General features: G+C 49.4%; 1 protein-coding gene across 1 annotated transcript; it reads right to left on the bottom strand.

Annotated features, from left to right (window-relative positions):
• Positions 1 to 1,144: 1,144 nt before the first annotated feature.
• LOC123640552 lies at positions 1,145 to 8,094 on the bottom strand. Its single transcript, XM_045555162.1, has 6 exons — positions 7,976 to 8,094; positions 7,400 to 7,496; positions 4,831 to 4,966; positions 3,938 to 4,178; positions 2,504 to 2,555; positions 1,145 to 1,740 (listed from the first exon to the last, which is right to left on the bottom strand). Exons 1-6 carry the CDS (start codon positions 8,092 to 8,094, stop codon positions 1,486 to 1,488), a joined length of 900 nt encoding a protein of 299 aa, XP_045411118.1. The 3' UTR covers positions 1,145 to 1,485.
• Between the last annotated feature and the right edge of the window lie 6,920 nt (positions 8,095 to 15,014).

Genomic DNA, 15,014 nt, shown 5'->3' with positions numbered 1-15,014 from the left:
GAGGGAACCCCAATTTGGGGAACAACAAAGGAGCAGCCCAGCAGAGTAGAATTAGGCCACTGAGCCCAGGCTTCAGAGAAGGGGCAGGTGCTGAGAATGGCCTCCCCAAGCCCTCATCATGACAAACCAAAAACCTGTAAATTCACCCTAAACTTGTAAATTCACCGGTCAATTCATTGGGCTCCGGTCCCAACCATACATCCCCCTGGGGCATGGGAGGCCCAGATGAAAGCGAGCTTTATTTGGTGGAATTACCTCACTTTCCTGGATTACCTCACTCATGAGAAAGCAGCAGGCAGCCAGCAGTGAAAGTGCACCCATGCTTCCTGCCCTGTCACTCCCCAAACCCCTTCACCTCTGAAGCCCACTCTTTGAGACCTAAAAATTATAGTTCAAGAGAAAAAAAAAATGATCTAGGAATTCAGGAAGTACAAGAAAGCCGCTAGCCTTCAGTGCATTCGAAGCCGAGCTAAAGGCCCGATCCCTGGATGGAGAGTGTCTCAGGGTGGGGTGGTAATAGTGTTCACTGTCCCCCCTTCTATAAGCTCCTCGTCCAAACCCATCTGTGCCAGCTCCTCACAAAACCAGCTTTTGCCTTCTGGTGTGTGCCAGGTGTTTACCCCTTTTCACGTCTGTCTGTTCCTCTTGAGCCCAAATCACCCTGCATTTGCCTCCCCTCCAGAGGCTTCCTATGCTCTGTTTACCCTTTTGTAACTCCATCCCTTTGGAATTAAAGAACTCTGCTAGATGGTTTCCTAGATGGCCAGATACAGATTTTCAGCTGGCCTCTGCGGATATCTCCGTGAACAAGTCTCTTCCAGCTGCTGCATATAAATATGTCTGTTCAGAGATAGACTGGCCTAAGTCCCAATGCACACACATCACAAGATAATTACACCTTATATACATATGGATCTCTCTTTAGAGTTATTTTCGAAAGTGTCTATAACTCTAGAGAGGGATAGCAACATGTACATATAGGACTATAATTACTTATGTCTATTTTTATAACTATATAGTTATAAATAGATATGCCTATATATAGTGATAATAATATAGAAATATCTCTATAGCCATATATGGCTCTAAATGAATGCTCTAACTACTCTATATCACAATCAATAAGTATATATCTCCTGATACATAATTCTAACAATATACATTTATCTATATAGCTGTTCAGAGATATAAATCTGTCAGGATATCAAATGTCCATAAAGCTAGATGGCTATAAGAGAGTCGTATATTTTCCCATATATAAATCTGCTCCTATAACTATTGTATATGCACAAATACAATGGAAATAATTATATTTTCCTTAAACATAAATCTGCAAATACAACCACAGCACATTTAGGTATGGCTAGAAACAGAGCAATATTTTCTAGACATCAGTCTGTCAATAGAGCCACCGGTGCCTCCAAACAGAGAGAGTTATAGAGGGAGTTATAAATAAACTCTCCAGATGTGAATGGATCAGTAGAACTAGATGTAAACACGGCTGCAAGCGGTTCTTTCTTCTTCTTTGTAAGATGTTCCTGAAGTGAGCCGGGTCAGGTCACATATAACAGGGAGCTGAGGTGTCTGGGTACTGCTATGTCCCCCCAAGAAGGGCTGGAAGTCGCTGGACTTTGGGAAAGAAACGAAGTAGGAGTGGGCTGGGGGCAGCGTCCGCGCACAACGCAGCCTAGAAGCCGCGTCTGTCTCCCGGTGGCGGAGAGCTCCGGCAAGTGGAGAGGCCTAAGGGAGAAAAATGAAGAAGCAGAGTCTGGCTTGAGTCATTTTGCTCCTTCTCAGGCCAAAACCCTCTCACCAGGGAAGCCTCGACCAGGCAGCGGCTAGAGAGAGCCTGAGAGGAGGCTGGGGAGAAAGGGAGCTGCAGGCCGGGCTGGGGAGGCCGAGGCCAGCAGAGTCGCCAGACAGTGCCCGGCCGCCGTACGCCACCGCCCGGGGCAGCTGCCTCTCCGGCGGCCGCGGGAACACGCGAGACCTGGGCCCTCTCCCGCGCCCTGCGCTCAGCGCTTCCACTGGTTTTATTTTATTGCTATTTTGTCCAATTGGTTATCTCAGCGGCCTCCACCCTGTGTTCTCAAATGTGAGAACGCCGAGGGCTCTCTTTCGAATCTGTGTGTGTGTGTGTTAGCTTTAAAGCAGTGACTCAGTGGACAGTGTATTTCTCCGTCTCTTTACAGACCAAATAGGTCACCGACGCTGAAAAAGAATCCAAACCTCTGAAAACGTTTGTGACTTAAATCTTTTAGAAGTTCTCATGTTCATTTTGTTATGGTCTTTTTCTTTTTTCCTCTTTAAAAAAGTTGGATAATTTGTGTTTTTATGCTCCTCTGATTTTTTTTTAATGGTTAAACTGTTTTTAAAGGAGGGATTTCGTTAGACCCGAAACTATGGGGCAGCTTCCTTTCCAACGAACATTTTCGTATCTCTACACCTCTGATTCCCACCTCCCCCAAATAAATAAATTAGTAAAATTATTAGAAAGCTGTACCTGGAGAAAATGAGGTGGATGTTGCAGGATCCAGCACTGCGGTCTTCGCTTCCTTTAAGAAAATCGAAAATCGGCTAGGCTCCAAGCTTGAGAAGGAAAATTCAAGGCGCCTCAACCCCTCCCTTCTGGTTGGGTGGTTTTTTTTTTAAAGACCCTAGGAAGGGAACTTTCCCTGGGCCTACCAGAGCCCTAGCCTGGACCTTCCCACTCCCAGGTGGTCATAAATGTTTTTCAGCTTCGATCATCCAAGCCCCCTAGCTCGTCCTCCCCGGCACCTCTGCGGCCCCAGCCGGCTGGCTGCCGGGATGGGATCGGGGCTGTGGTCATCGCCTCATTCATCTCTGCCCCTGGGCCTGACCCTGCACGCTTGGCCTCCTCCTTAAAACAGGGGCTCCCAGGGAGTCCCCAAAGCCACTAACTGTCCCCCTATGTGGGATCCCCTTCCTGATCGAACAAAGCAAAAGCTGGAGAAGGAGCAGGAAAAGAGTGGCCTCCTGGCGCTCTCTCCCCTCCTCTGACCGGAGGATCTTGTTTGGGGAGAGGGTTCCCAACCCCAGCCCCTTAAGGGCATATGAGGAAGCTAACTTTCTTCCTTGCTTTCCTGTCTTCCCCTCAGATACTGTGATCATGATTTCTTCCTCTGTCCCCTCCCGGAAATATCTCCTCTTGCATTTTATTGTCATCCTGCTAGGGAGAGATTGTTAACTACTGTTTTTATTATTATTTATTGTTATTATGATTGTTGTTAGAGATTTGTACACCAGGTTCAGGGGACAGCAGCCTGGCTCAGAGGGAGGCCTGCCTGTCACATCTATGCGTGGGCAAGTGCACACACACACACACACACACTCACCCCAACACTGTGCACACATTCACACGTATATGCCCACAAATGCCTGCTATGTTCAGGCCCCTGCACGGCAATTCAAACGAGGCAGGCGTCCTCCTACTCCAGCACACAAACAACACACTGCCCACGCACACCAGCATTCAGGCACAAACACCACCCCCAGGCCAATGCCAAAACCCACACGCACCGAGCTTGCAAGGAAAGGAAAATACATGTAAGAATCCCTTCTCTCCCACAACCTGGAGGGGCAAGTCAGGCCTCTGTCTCTCCCCCAGTCTTGCTCGCTTTCTCTCTCTCTTTTTTTTCTCCTTGTTTACAGCTTCAGAGAGCTCCAGGCCCATAAATCTTGAGGGGCCTACAGAGCGCAGAGCACATTTGTATGCATCGTTAGGACTCGCTAATACCTAAGCCCATTAACGAGTGTGTATGCGCGTGGTTTCCGGTGTGTATTAACTTATAGTTAAATTCTGGAGGAAAGGGCATTGTGAATTAACATATACCAAATTCATCATGGGCTTTTGTCATATCAGATTAGTCAGCCATGGATTTAGGGGAGCAAGTTGCCTGGGTCGGGGGGTACCCACCGTCCAAACTTTCTGGAGCAAGCCTGAGGGTCTGGGGAGAGATGTGGACCCTCCTCTCCCGCCCTAGTCATTCGGATCTCCCAGGCCAAGCGCTGCACACCTGCGGGACGGCGGAGGGCAGGAGACCCAGGTCCGGAGGCCGCAGCCGACGGAGGGAGGCGGGCGAGGGAAGGCCCCTCCAGCGCACGCAGGATTTGTGCCGAGCGGCTCGGCCTGTGGCCGCTGGGCTGTCCGGTTTCCGCTTTCAGAGAAATGAGAAGAGAGGCTAGTGGAGTCGCTGAACTTTAATTAAACCGAAGAGAAGACAGCGGGGCAGGGGGGAAAAAAACGGCTGGAGGAAGAAGAGGAGGAGGAGGAGGTGGAGGAGGAGGAGAAAGAGGAGGCGGCCGCCGCGGCCGAGAGGCCGAGGACAGGAAGGGAGTCCCGGCTCTGAAGCCTGGAGATCTTTCCAAGGGGCTGAGAGCTGGGTCGTAGTAAGGTGTTCCTTTCCCCACCCCAGCTGCTCTGCCCCAGTCGAGGCGGCTAATTCCAGCCCTCTTTTTTTTAAAGAAAATAAGAGAAAAAAGAAAGGAAAGGAAAAGAAAAAGAAAATCTAATTATATTGCGTTTCAGCCAAGTGTTCCTAGTTCCAATGACTCAGACCCTCTTGCAGCCCCCAGGATCTGGATAATTGGGCCTACATAGACAGAGATGAAGGATGCGAGTTCTAGAGAGAGGAAGGGGAGAGGAAGGTCCATCTCTTGGGGTCCTGTAGAAAATGCCAAAGACCAAACAAGCTAAATTATTGCGTCCACGTAGATGTATTTGCCTATTTAAATGCGGCAGACTGGGGAGTGGGAGAAGGAAGGGAATAAACAGCCGGGAGGGAGCGGGCTGGCAGGAGAGAAACCCACCCCCCTTGCGGGAACAGCCGAGGGGCCTCCTCGGCGCAGCTCGGCGGGCCGGGCCCGGGCCGCGCTGGGGGAGGGGCGGTGGGGGCGGTGGGGGCGGGCCCTCCCCGGGCGCTGTGAACTTTAGCTGGGCCGCCGCCTGTCAGCCCCAGAAAGCGTTAAAGGTGCAGCAGCCCGCGCCAGCCTCCGCAGCCGCCTTTGTACGCGTGATTTATGACTTCAATCTTGGTTCACCGAGAGTTCACACGGCTTTCGCTGCTGTTGAAGGTTAAAAGATGGTCTTCGCTTGACAAGTGGGACTATTGAAAATTCCTTCTTCTTCGTTTTTTTTTTTTTTTTTTTTTTAAAGAAGCGAAGAGCGGAGGCTCAGGAGAGAGAAAATTTGGGGGGAGGGGACATGGGTTGGAGGTGGGGCAAAATGGTAGGTCAGGAAGGTTTGTTCCCCTACATTTCGGGTTTTTTATAGCTAGGGTTTGAGAGGGAGGGGAAGGGAAAAGGAGGGAGCTAGTGAAGGGATTTAGAGATCTCTCCTATTTGGAGGCCAAAAGAGTGGCATTAAAAAGCAAAAAACACGACTTGTGCTTCCACAGTTAATTATCTGGATAACTTGTGTTACACCGCCTAACTGGTCCTCCTCTTGACACCCCAGGTGGGCCAGGTAAGGAGAGAGCTGGATGAAGGGCGGGATGAGTGTTGCCCATGGCAGTGGTTGGTTGCCTACCACTGGGTGTGCTTGGCTGGCCATCAGCCCCGCCTGGGTGGCTACTTTTCCAGTGTGTTCTTATACCCACAGATTTGGACATCGGTATTTTAGGGTCCCAATCTTCCAACTTTCTTCATCCTATAGGTTTAGCCTGACATTTATATTTGATGCAAATGAAGAGGCCTATGGGATGGAAGCCTATAAAACTGGGATTGGAAATGCTTTCTAATCCCAAATCCCCTCGGTCCATGACCCAGTTCCTCTTCCTTCTAACATTTTGAAGAAGGTAGTGTCACAGCAGAGATAGTGATCAAGGATCTCCTAATGTCTGGAAGACAAGGCCCCTTTGTGGTATAAGGCTTTGAGTATTTGGAAGAATAAGACTCTCTCCTCATTTTCAGATTCCCTGAGACAGAGAGAAGATACCCTGGAGCTGTGAGGGTCTGCATGGCTCTTTGAGCTTCCTTTAAGATATTTTTTAATCCCCTGGGGTGGGAGTTTGCGATTATGAGCATCAGGCAGGGGAGCAGCAGAGAGCTGGGTCTGGTGCTGGGCAGGCCTTCCTAGCCGTATTTAGGCCCCACTCTCACTGTTGATGCCATGAAAGATGTCTTCTCAAGAGATCAGGGCCAGCTCCTCAAATTCAGATCCAGGAACCAAAGACATCCATGCTAGATGTCTGTTTCTCTTCCCGCAGAGAGTTGAAGAGGCATTCCATTGCAATATGAAGACTCCCAGGAAATCCCCACGAAAAGGGAGAAGGGAGGGGTGAAGAGCCAGGAAGATGGCCACATTTCCCTGGGACACCCAGCACCAGCCCCTCCTGCAGGGGACCCCATACATAACTACCAGAACAGGCGGCAGAGAACAGACAGACCCCAGGAATCCAGAGTCTAGGTTCTGAGGTCACTTTGGCAGAGATGGCCTTTAGGCCTCAGGAAGAACAGAGAAGCAATATGGCACTGTTTTAGACGTTTGGGGCAGGAGGTAGCTGTTAGGAACAATCGGCCAAGGAAGCTAATGAGTCTCTTCCAGGTTCTGGCTGGAAAGCAGAAGAATGAACTTAATGGCTTCTGGAAGTAATGTCTGTACTGGAGTCTCCTTCCCACCCCCTCTGACTATGTTCCTCCCTGGGAAATAATTTCAGTAAGCTTGTGCTTATCTACAAGTCTGGAATAATTATGAATTATTAATTGATAATTAAGACTGTTGATTGTGCCTATTGCTTTCCAGTGGATCCATTTACCTTCTGTGAGGTAGAAGGCAGCCTCTGTTAGACTCTGCCCTGGGTAACAAGCAAACTGAGGCTGGCCCCTCTTGAAGGCCATCCTTAAACTTGGTAGTATGTGGGATGGTTGCCTCATTACCGGTCAAGTCATGTTGCACCTTAGAGTATTTGTGCAATATAGCCACCTCCCACTAACTTCAGATTTCAAAGTGCTTTGTAGGCTTGGCTCCTGGAGAGATAGTGTGGGGACTGAGAGTGAGACTTCAACAGGGGAAGCAGGTTAGTCAAGCTCTGTGTGGAAACAGGAATTAAGGCCAGATAACAGGACTCCCAGGCACGCTTCCCAAGCAATCTGGGATCAGGAATGTGCATTCTGCCTTCCCTGCCCTAAGGAGATGCTAGCCTCCCTCAACCTCCTACCGGCCCTTGAACACACACCTGGCCCCATTTCCTGACCTCCCTTACCCCCAGCTGGCACAGTTTGGGAGGCACAGGCTTTAAGACACACCATGCCCTCACATGCTTGGAGGTGGGAAATTGGGATCTGCCAGTTGCTTCACATCTACAAAAGGCCAAGAGAGGGAGAAAACTGCTCCTATCCCATGAGATAATTTCCATCTAAATCCCTGCCTTCAACTCACCTCCCCCAGCACTGAAGCAGTTCTCTTCATCTCCTTTTCCCTCTTCTCCTGCCCTCTGGAAATATAGGTAGGGAGGTGGAGGGCAGTGCTGCTACACCTAGAGAAAGAGACAGAGGAAATGAGGTGTGGGAAGTGTAAACCTGTTACTCCCCACAAGTTTTATCTCCATTCTTCAAATCAAGTCAACACCCTGAAACCAGGGCCATGGGAAGCCCTCTCTCTTCATTCCCCCAACTCTCTACTCTTTCTCACGGACAAGGAGCCCTTCTTCCCTCCCTGAGGTCCAGGTTGCTCTAAGAACATTACCACTTTCCACAGGACATTTGGGGACCCAACGCCTGTGCATCTCTCAGTGCCTATCTGGTCCAGAGGGTGGCCCGTGGCCCAGCCAGCACATTACCACTTCGTCTGACCAGTGCAGTCATCTCAACCTCCCTCCCAAAACTCACTTGCTCTTTCCCTGAGCCACCCCAGCATTCCTTGCTCTCCCCTAAGCCAGGTAGGAAGCCTGTCCAGAAGGTCCCCTGGAGTTGGCTAGTATATTTTAATTTACTATTTGATAGTGAATAAAGAGACCTTGGGAAAAAAGGGAAGGAGCAACTGCGCCTGGCATCCTCCCCGCTGCCCCTCCTGTGGACATTGGCTTCCTCGATGAAACAGTGCACTGTTGTTCTTGGACAACTGTTCTCCGCCATCTTCGTTCGAAGAGTTTGAGTTTCACCCTCCGTTCACCCCCATTAATCACCCCAGCAGCTAAACATCACCCAGCCCCCTCTGGCCCTTTCTCTTCTTCTTGCCCTTAGTATTCATGGTGGAGCATTCCTCACTGCTGCATGCCTCACAAAGACCCCTCCTTAGGACACAAGGTCCCTTCCCTGCTCCAGCTACCCCATCCATGGTGGGCACTAGTCACTGTTCCAAAAGTTCAGACCACCAGCTTCCACTGCCACATCCCATCTCCCAGCTTTTTCCACAGCCACTGGCCCATTCCCAAGTACACCTTCCTTCAGGTACCTCAACTCATCCTCTGCCTCAGTCTCTCCCACCCCCTATTCCTTCTCCATGCCCCATCCACTTGTAGCCCTCATCTACCTGTCTGTATTCTCCTCGCTTCTCTTCTCTTTCCCTCACCAAGACTTCCCCTAGGCCCTTCAGACAGTGCTGTGAAGCCCTTTCCTTTTGGCCTTGAGAAACTGAGAGGCAGTGTATCACAGTGGTTAAAAGTGTGGGTTTTGGATTCAAGTCCCAGATCTAAGACTTGCTACAAACTTGGGCAAATTACTTATCCTCTCTGAGCCATCCATAAAGTGGACATACCCATTGACCTTATAGAGTTGTTGTGTAGATCAGATTAAATTTTATTTGCATAGATCCATTCATTCAGAAGGGGGTTGGTAAATGATATGAATAGTTATTAATATTAGAAGCTTCTTGTGAAGAGAGAAAGGGATGTTCTTCAGATTTCAATAAAAGTGAAGGAATTCCCTCCTCCAGCACCAGAGAGGGAGGGATAAAAATGACATAGTCTTGCAGATAAGCAGGGCCCTTTGACCAGGCAGCCACACTCTTCTCTATTAGCTCTAGAGGGTCTCAACTCTGGCCATACACTGGAACCCCCTGGCAACCCCCTGAAGCCTGGGTCCTACCTCCAGAGACTGTAATTTGGTTGCCCTAGAATAGGGCCCAGGCATCTTGAGTCTTAAAAACTCCCCAGGTGATGCTAATGTGCAGCGGGAGGTTGAGGTGTGGGCCCTAGCAAGTCACACAAGAGGCAAGAGGAGGGCTGCCACTTCTGCCAGAGCAGGAAGAGGAGAGATACTTAGCTGAGAGCTTCTTTTGGACATGGGACACACCCTCACCAGTGGCACTGCTCCAGTGTGGGGAGGGTGTCACTTAGAATTAGCTTCTCTTAAGATCCCAGGGTTTCAGAGACTCTCATCTTTTTTGTTTTCTATAGGTATTAGGAGTTAGAAAGGGGCCACCTTAAGAGGAGACAGGGGAATGGACAAATTGACTTTTTAGAGGTCCCTTTCTCATCAGAAAGGCATGTGGTCCTCAGACCACCAGTGATGGAGGCAGAGGCAGCTACCCTCAGTAGTGGGAAAATTTGTAGTTACATAGTAAATGGAGTTTATACCTGGTTGCTACAATAATAGGCCAAGCAATTAGGATACAAGTTTCCAGGATCTTTTCCTATATTTCCAAAAAGATAAATCACCCCCAGGAACAGAATCTGCATATTGTAATTAACTGATAAATATTTCATGCCTTGTTCAAACTTTCTCCTCTTCTATTTAATGGCCACAAACTTGAGCACAGAGGAAACAGGGGAGTGAGGAGGATAGGGGTTGGGGGGAAGGTTCTACACTGGTTTTAGGGGAGGGAGAAACTGTCTTAGTTGCTTCTTTATTTATTCTCATCTTGTTCTTTTAAGAAAACGTTGCTCACCTGGAGAAAATCAGGTCACAGGTGGTAACGGGTGTGACTTGGGTTTGTTGGCCTCAGACCTGAACTCCCCCAGGAGAGGCCAGCCTTTGCTGACCCTGGGGGCACTGGGAGCAGCAGGCTTCGGAGTCCAAGGACCCAATGTTTGAATACAGCTCTGTTCTGCCGCTTATTAACTGGATGGCTTTAAGCAATTTAATTTATCTGAAACTCAGTTTCTTCATCTGTAAAACAGGCATAGCAATTTTTACCTTGTGGGATGGCCTGTGCCTAGCAGGCTCTCAATACATGATAACTATTATCACCAACAGTAATAATTCATAATTAATAGTGACCCTATCGCATCGCATTTTACCCCTTCCCTTACCCAACCCCTCCCCAATGTTTAGGGCACCCAAATAATTGAATGCTTACTGTGAGTAGGATGAATGTCTTATCTCATTTAATCAACACAACAATTCTATGAAAGGGGTATCTTATTATCCCTATTTATTATCTGTGTTTCACAAATGAGGGTAGAAGTTAAATATCTTGCTCAGAGTCTCACAGCTAAGTGGTTAAGAGCACAGGTTCTGCTGTCTGACTGTGTAGTTTCAAATTTGGGCTCTACCATTTAATTAGAGATCCTCCTCGACTTACATTGAGGTTATGCCCCAATAAAGCCACTGTAAGTTTAAAACATTGCAAGTTGAAATGCATTTGATACTCCTACCGAATATCATAGCTTAGCCTAGCCTACCTTAAACATGCTCAGAACCCTTAATATTAGCCTACAGTTGGGCAAAACCATCTAGCACAAAGCCTATTTCATAATAAAGTACTGAAAATCTCATGTAATTTATGGAATGCTGTACTGAAAGTGAAAACCAGAATGGTCAAAGTATGGTTTCTACTAAATGCATATCACTTTGGCACCATCAAAAAGTTGAACAATCTTAAGTAAAACCATCATAAGTCGGGTACCATCTATAATAGCTGTAGGATGCAGCATAAGCTGGTTAACCTCTCTAAGGCTCAGTTTCTTCATCTATAAATTGGGAATATGAATGGTGCCTACCTGAAAGGTAGTTGTGAGAAATGCAGGTACAGTGCCCTAGCTCAATCCTGGCACGTGGTAAGTGACCGATAAATCTGAGATGTCATCACTATACCACTCTGCAACTCAGGGTGTCTCCTGCTTTTTGGTGTTGTCTGGGAGATGAGTGTGTGTGGGGGTTCTCCAGAGGTCACAGAGCTGCTCTCTCAATAATTCCACCTCAAACACGTACACTTCAGTACCCAGGACTTGGGGAAAGGACACTAAGCAGATTATGACTCCATTTCAGGAATTAAATCACAACTCAAGACTAACTCAATTTGGCTTCTGATGAGAAGGAAAGGTTAAAAGGCAGTGAGGAGGCGTCTGGGTGAGCTCTCAGAATCGTAATTAGTTCTGGACCCTTGGCCCCAGCCCCTCCACAGGGGCCATGCCCAAGGAGGAGCCCCTGGCGTGGGAGGAGCGAAGGAGCTTTAGAACTCTGTGTCGCCTGAAAATGGGTGGGGTGGGGGGTGGGGGAAAGAAAAGAAAAGAAAGTGGGTAAGGGGCTGGGAAATTATCCAGGAACATTTCTCCAAGGGAGATCTTCCCTCACACTGTCTCTGCCTGGCCCTGGATTGCAGGGGATCCGGAGACTGGGTGGGGACTAGGACCTTAGACTGGTGGGTGGGGCTCGGCAGAGTGAAGAAAGAGCCCTGCTGGGGTCAGTCGCCTCCCTGGAGAAATACCTGAGCTGATGTTTTTCTCTTTAAAGATATCTAAGCAGTACTGCTATTGCCACCCCTTATTTTCGCGTGTATTTATTATCCTAAAAACATTATCACGTGTGTACCAGTATAAACATGTATTCTCTGTGTGAATAGCCACTCAGTGTATTCAGCTTCATACACTTAGCCCAGATTATTCTGAACACCGTAAACTAAAAATAAAAATCTATTTCTGCTTAACGGAGAGTGGTATTTTCTCCTGTGCTTCCAACACTCTCCATCCAGGCTTTAAAGTACTGTTATTTCCCATTACATAGAAGGGGAAACAGGCTCAAGGAAACGGGTAGCTTGTTCAGACTCAGACCCCATGTGGATCCAAGGAAGGTCTCAAAACCCGTGTCTCTGGAGAGAGCAGGGAAAGCCCCGCTGGGCCCTAACCCGCAGGCTCTGCGCGTCCCCAACGCCCAGTGAGCTGAGCGCGCCTGGGAGGCAGGCGCTAGCGAGGGAGGGACTCCCCGGCTCGCCAAACAGCGGGGCCTCGGGCGAGAGCGTCGCCAGCGCGTCCTCATTCTGCGATTACTGTCAGGGGACCATCCATCAGCGCCGCCGGGACGCTCGGGCCAGACTGCCCGCCGCCCGCTCGGGTCTCTCCAGATCGCATTAGCGTGGGGCGAGGGCGCAGGGCGGCACCGGCTGCTGAGGCACAGGCGGCTGGCCCCTCTCGGCGGGGGGCGGTGGGGACGTGGGGCTGGGCCGCCGCGGTGAGGCCACTGCAGGGGCAGGGGAGAGGACCCTCCTCCTCTTCTTCCAGTCTCACCCTTCTGGGGTCTAAGGTTGATGAAGGGGAAACTGCGGGGGGCAGGGGGAGGCGCCGCACAGAAGGTACCGGCTGGCGGCCACCAGGGTAGTGGCGGGAGGTGTCACCACAAGCAAGAGAGGAAGAAGCACCTGGAAGGGGAAAGCAAGAGAAAATTGGCTGAGGAGGGGAGAGGCTGAAAAGGGGGTTCAGAGATTGGGGGCTAAGTGGGAGAGGAGGACTTAAAGGGGAAGAAAAAGAGAAGCCGTAGAGGGAAAGAGAATCAGAGAGGGACAGATGAGAGAACAGGGAAACAGAAAACCACAGGTTGTCAGGGGTGGAAAAAACTTTAAAGACAGTCCACTGCAACCCCCTCATTTTACAGATGAAGAAAGGAGGCTCGGAGAGAGGAGTCACTTATTGAAGAAGACCCATTCCAGCTGCTGGCTGGGCCCAGAGACTTATTTATTCATTCAGCTCGTGTATTTTGGGTGTCTGCTCTGTGCTGGGCACCGGGCAGCCGAGATGGTGCAGTATCTCTTCCTGCCCTCCAGAAGCTGCAGTTTTCTTCTCTGACTCCCAGCCGGGAGGCGCTCCCTGAACCCCACCTCTCCTGGCCACTGACCCCCCTTACCCTCTGCTAACCTGCTTGGATCCTCATGGAGTGTGGCAGTTCCATGGGAGGACCTCCCTGCCCTACTTCCCACCGGACTGCCTAGGAGCTGAGACAGGCACTTGAGAGTTTGGCCAACCAACTTGTTCTGCCTCCCACAGACAACATAGGAAAGCAAGCCCCCTTATTTCCTTATCTCCTGCTCAGTTTTTCCTCTAGGGACAGATAAAATCCCACAGGTTGCAGTGAGATCAAATTGTGGTAAGTAGGATTGAGGCTGGACATGAAGAAGTACTTCCAGGTACCACAGTTTGGAACCTTTTTTTTTTTTTTTTGCTGGGGCTTTAAAGCAGCTGTCCTTCCCGGAGCATAGCATTGGCACCATCTTCCAGGGGAGGACTTGTCCTCCTCAGTCACATTCTCCAGTTGGCTGTGGATGAGGCATTGTGTTGGGCATGCTGGGCGTTATTGATACCTGGTCTCTGTCCCTGGGGTTTGTGCTCTAGACGTGGATGAACTGACATCTCCCTGCCTTCCTCCCCAGTCACTGCCAGCTCTGCAACATCATGGAATCCCCGAATCCTTTGGAACTCCCAGATCATCTCATCTTTCCTGCCTTCTCTGGGAGGACCATGTCTGAGTAGTTCCATCTATCCCCTCCCCTTAAACCTGTTTCCTGACAATCAGGAGGTGTCTGCTTATGTCTAGATTTGAACTTTTCTTGCTGCCATGGTCTCTCAGCAGCACCTTGACTTGAGATTGTGTCATGACCAGTACTGAAGCAGCGTGTTTTTTCTACAGACACCCCTCCTTCTGAGTGACGCTCACCTGATCCTCAGTGGTCATGCAGAGAGTAGGGACAACATTCTGCCAAGAACTCTGGAAATATCTCTTTCCTCAATCTGAAACAAGCTCCTGTATACACTGAGGCGGTGGTGTTTGTTCTGATGAAGGCCCTGTCTTTCCACCAGTTTACATTTGGAGGGAGGCAAATCTTAGCCTTTGTACCCATCCCCAAAGAGGCATGGCACTCGGGAAAGGAGAGACGTGAGCAGATTCCATTTCCTGTCCTCTTGTCCCAGTCCCAACTCCCAGGGACAAGGCCCACAGAGGGCAAGAGAGGTAGACACACCTGAAGTCCTAGACTAAAGATCCACAAACAAATAGCATTACTCCTTCTTGCCAGCAAATGGATGCCTCAGGACCTAACCAAACGGAAAAGCCTGGGAAATAGACTATTTCTGCAGCCCTGGCCAATTCCTCCAGAGGAGGATGTCAGCTTCACCTCAGGAGCAGTGCTAGAAGTTGACAGGTTGGGAGTAGACTGTGAAGCAGTTCCTCCAAGGACATGCCAGATAAGGGGGTTGGAGCACCCAGCCTGGAAAAGCATCCAGTGAAGAAGGCCTTGGCAATAACTCTCTGTGTCTCTGCACTAACTTCACATACATTGTATCCTGTGATCCTCGGTGCCAAGTTCAATGCCAGGTACAGAATGCATGCTGGTTATACCAATGGATGAATGAAGAGCCATGAGAGAATGGTCAGGATCCCCAATTATAAATGAAGAAACAGAGGCACAGAAAGTTAAATGACTTGCTGAAGGTCACATGTCTCATCCGGGGCAGGGCCAAGTTTCAGTGGAGAGCCACTTTGGTAGTACAGGGTGGTAGAAAGGAGGGAGACAGGAAGTGGGGGGGGGATAAACTATCAGACATCACATCAGGGGACAGAGGAGAGCTCTGTAAAGTGACTCTCCCTGGGAAAGATGTTATTTAAGACTTTTAAAATAACTCACTGAAGTTTGATTTGTAGCATATACACAGTTCTGCCCATAATATGGAAAGATCAATGGGCAGACCAGGCCATTGAAGACCAGAACAGAAACACTGTGAGTCTGGACAACTAACCCCCAGAACTTTGCTAGTCTTAAATGCTGTGTGACATCAGGCCAACCATGCCCCTCTCTGAGCCCCTAGAAAATGGAGATACCAGATAAGGACGAGGGTGCACTTGGGCAA

Source organism: Lemur catta, chromosome 6 (genome assembly GCF_020740605.2).
Source record: "Lemur catta isolate mLemCat1 chromosome 6, mLemCat1.pri, whole genome shotgun sequence".
NCBI lineage: Eukaryota > Metazoa > Chordata > Mammalia > Primates > Lemuridae > Lemur > Lemur catta.
This window is presented reverse-complemented; position numbering and strand designations above follow the sequence as displayed.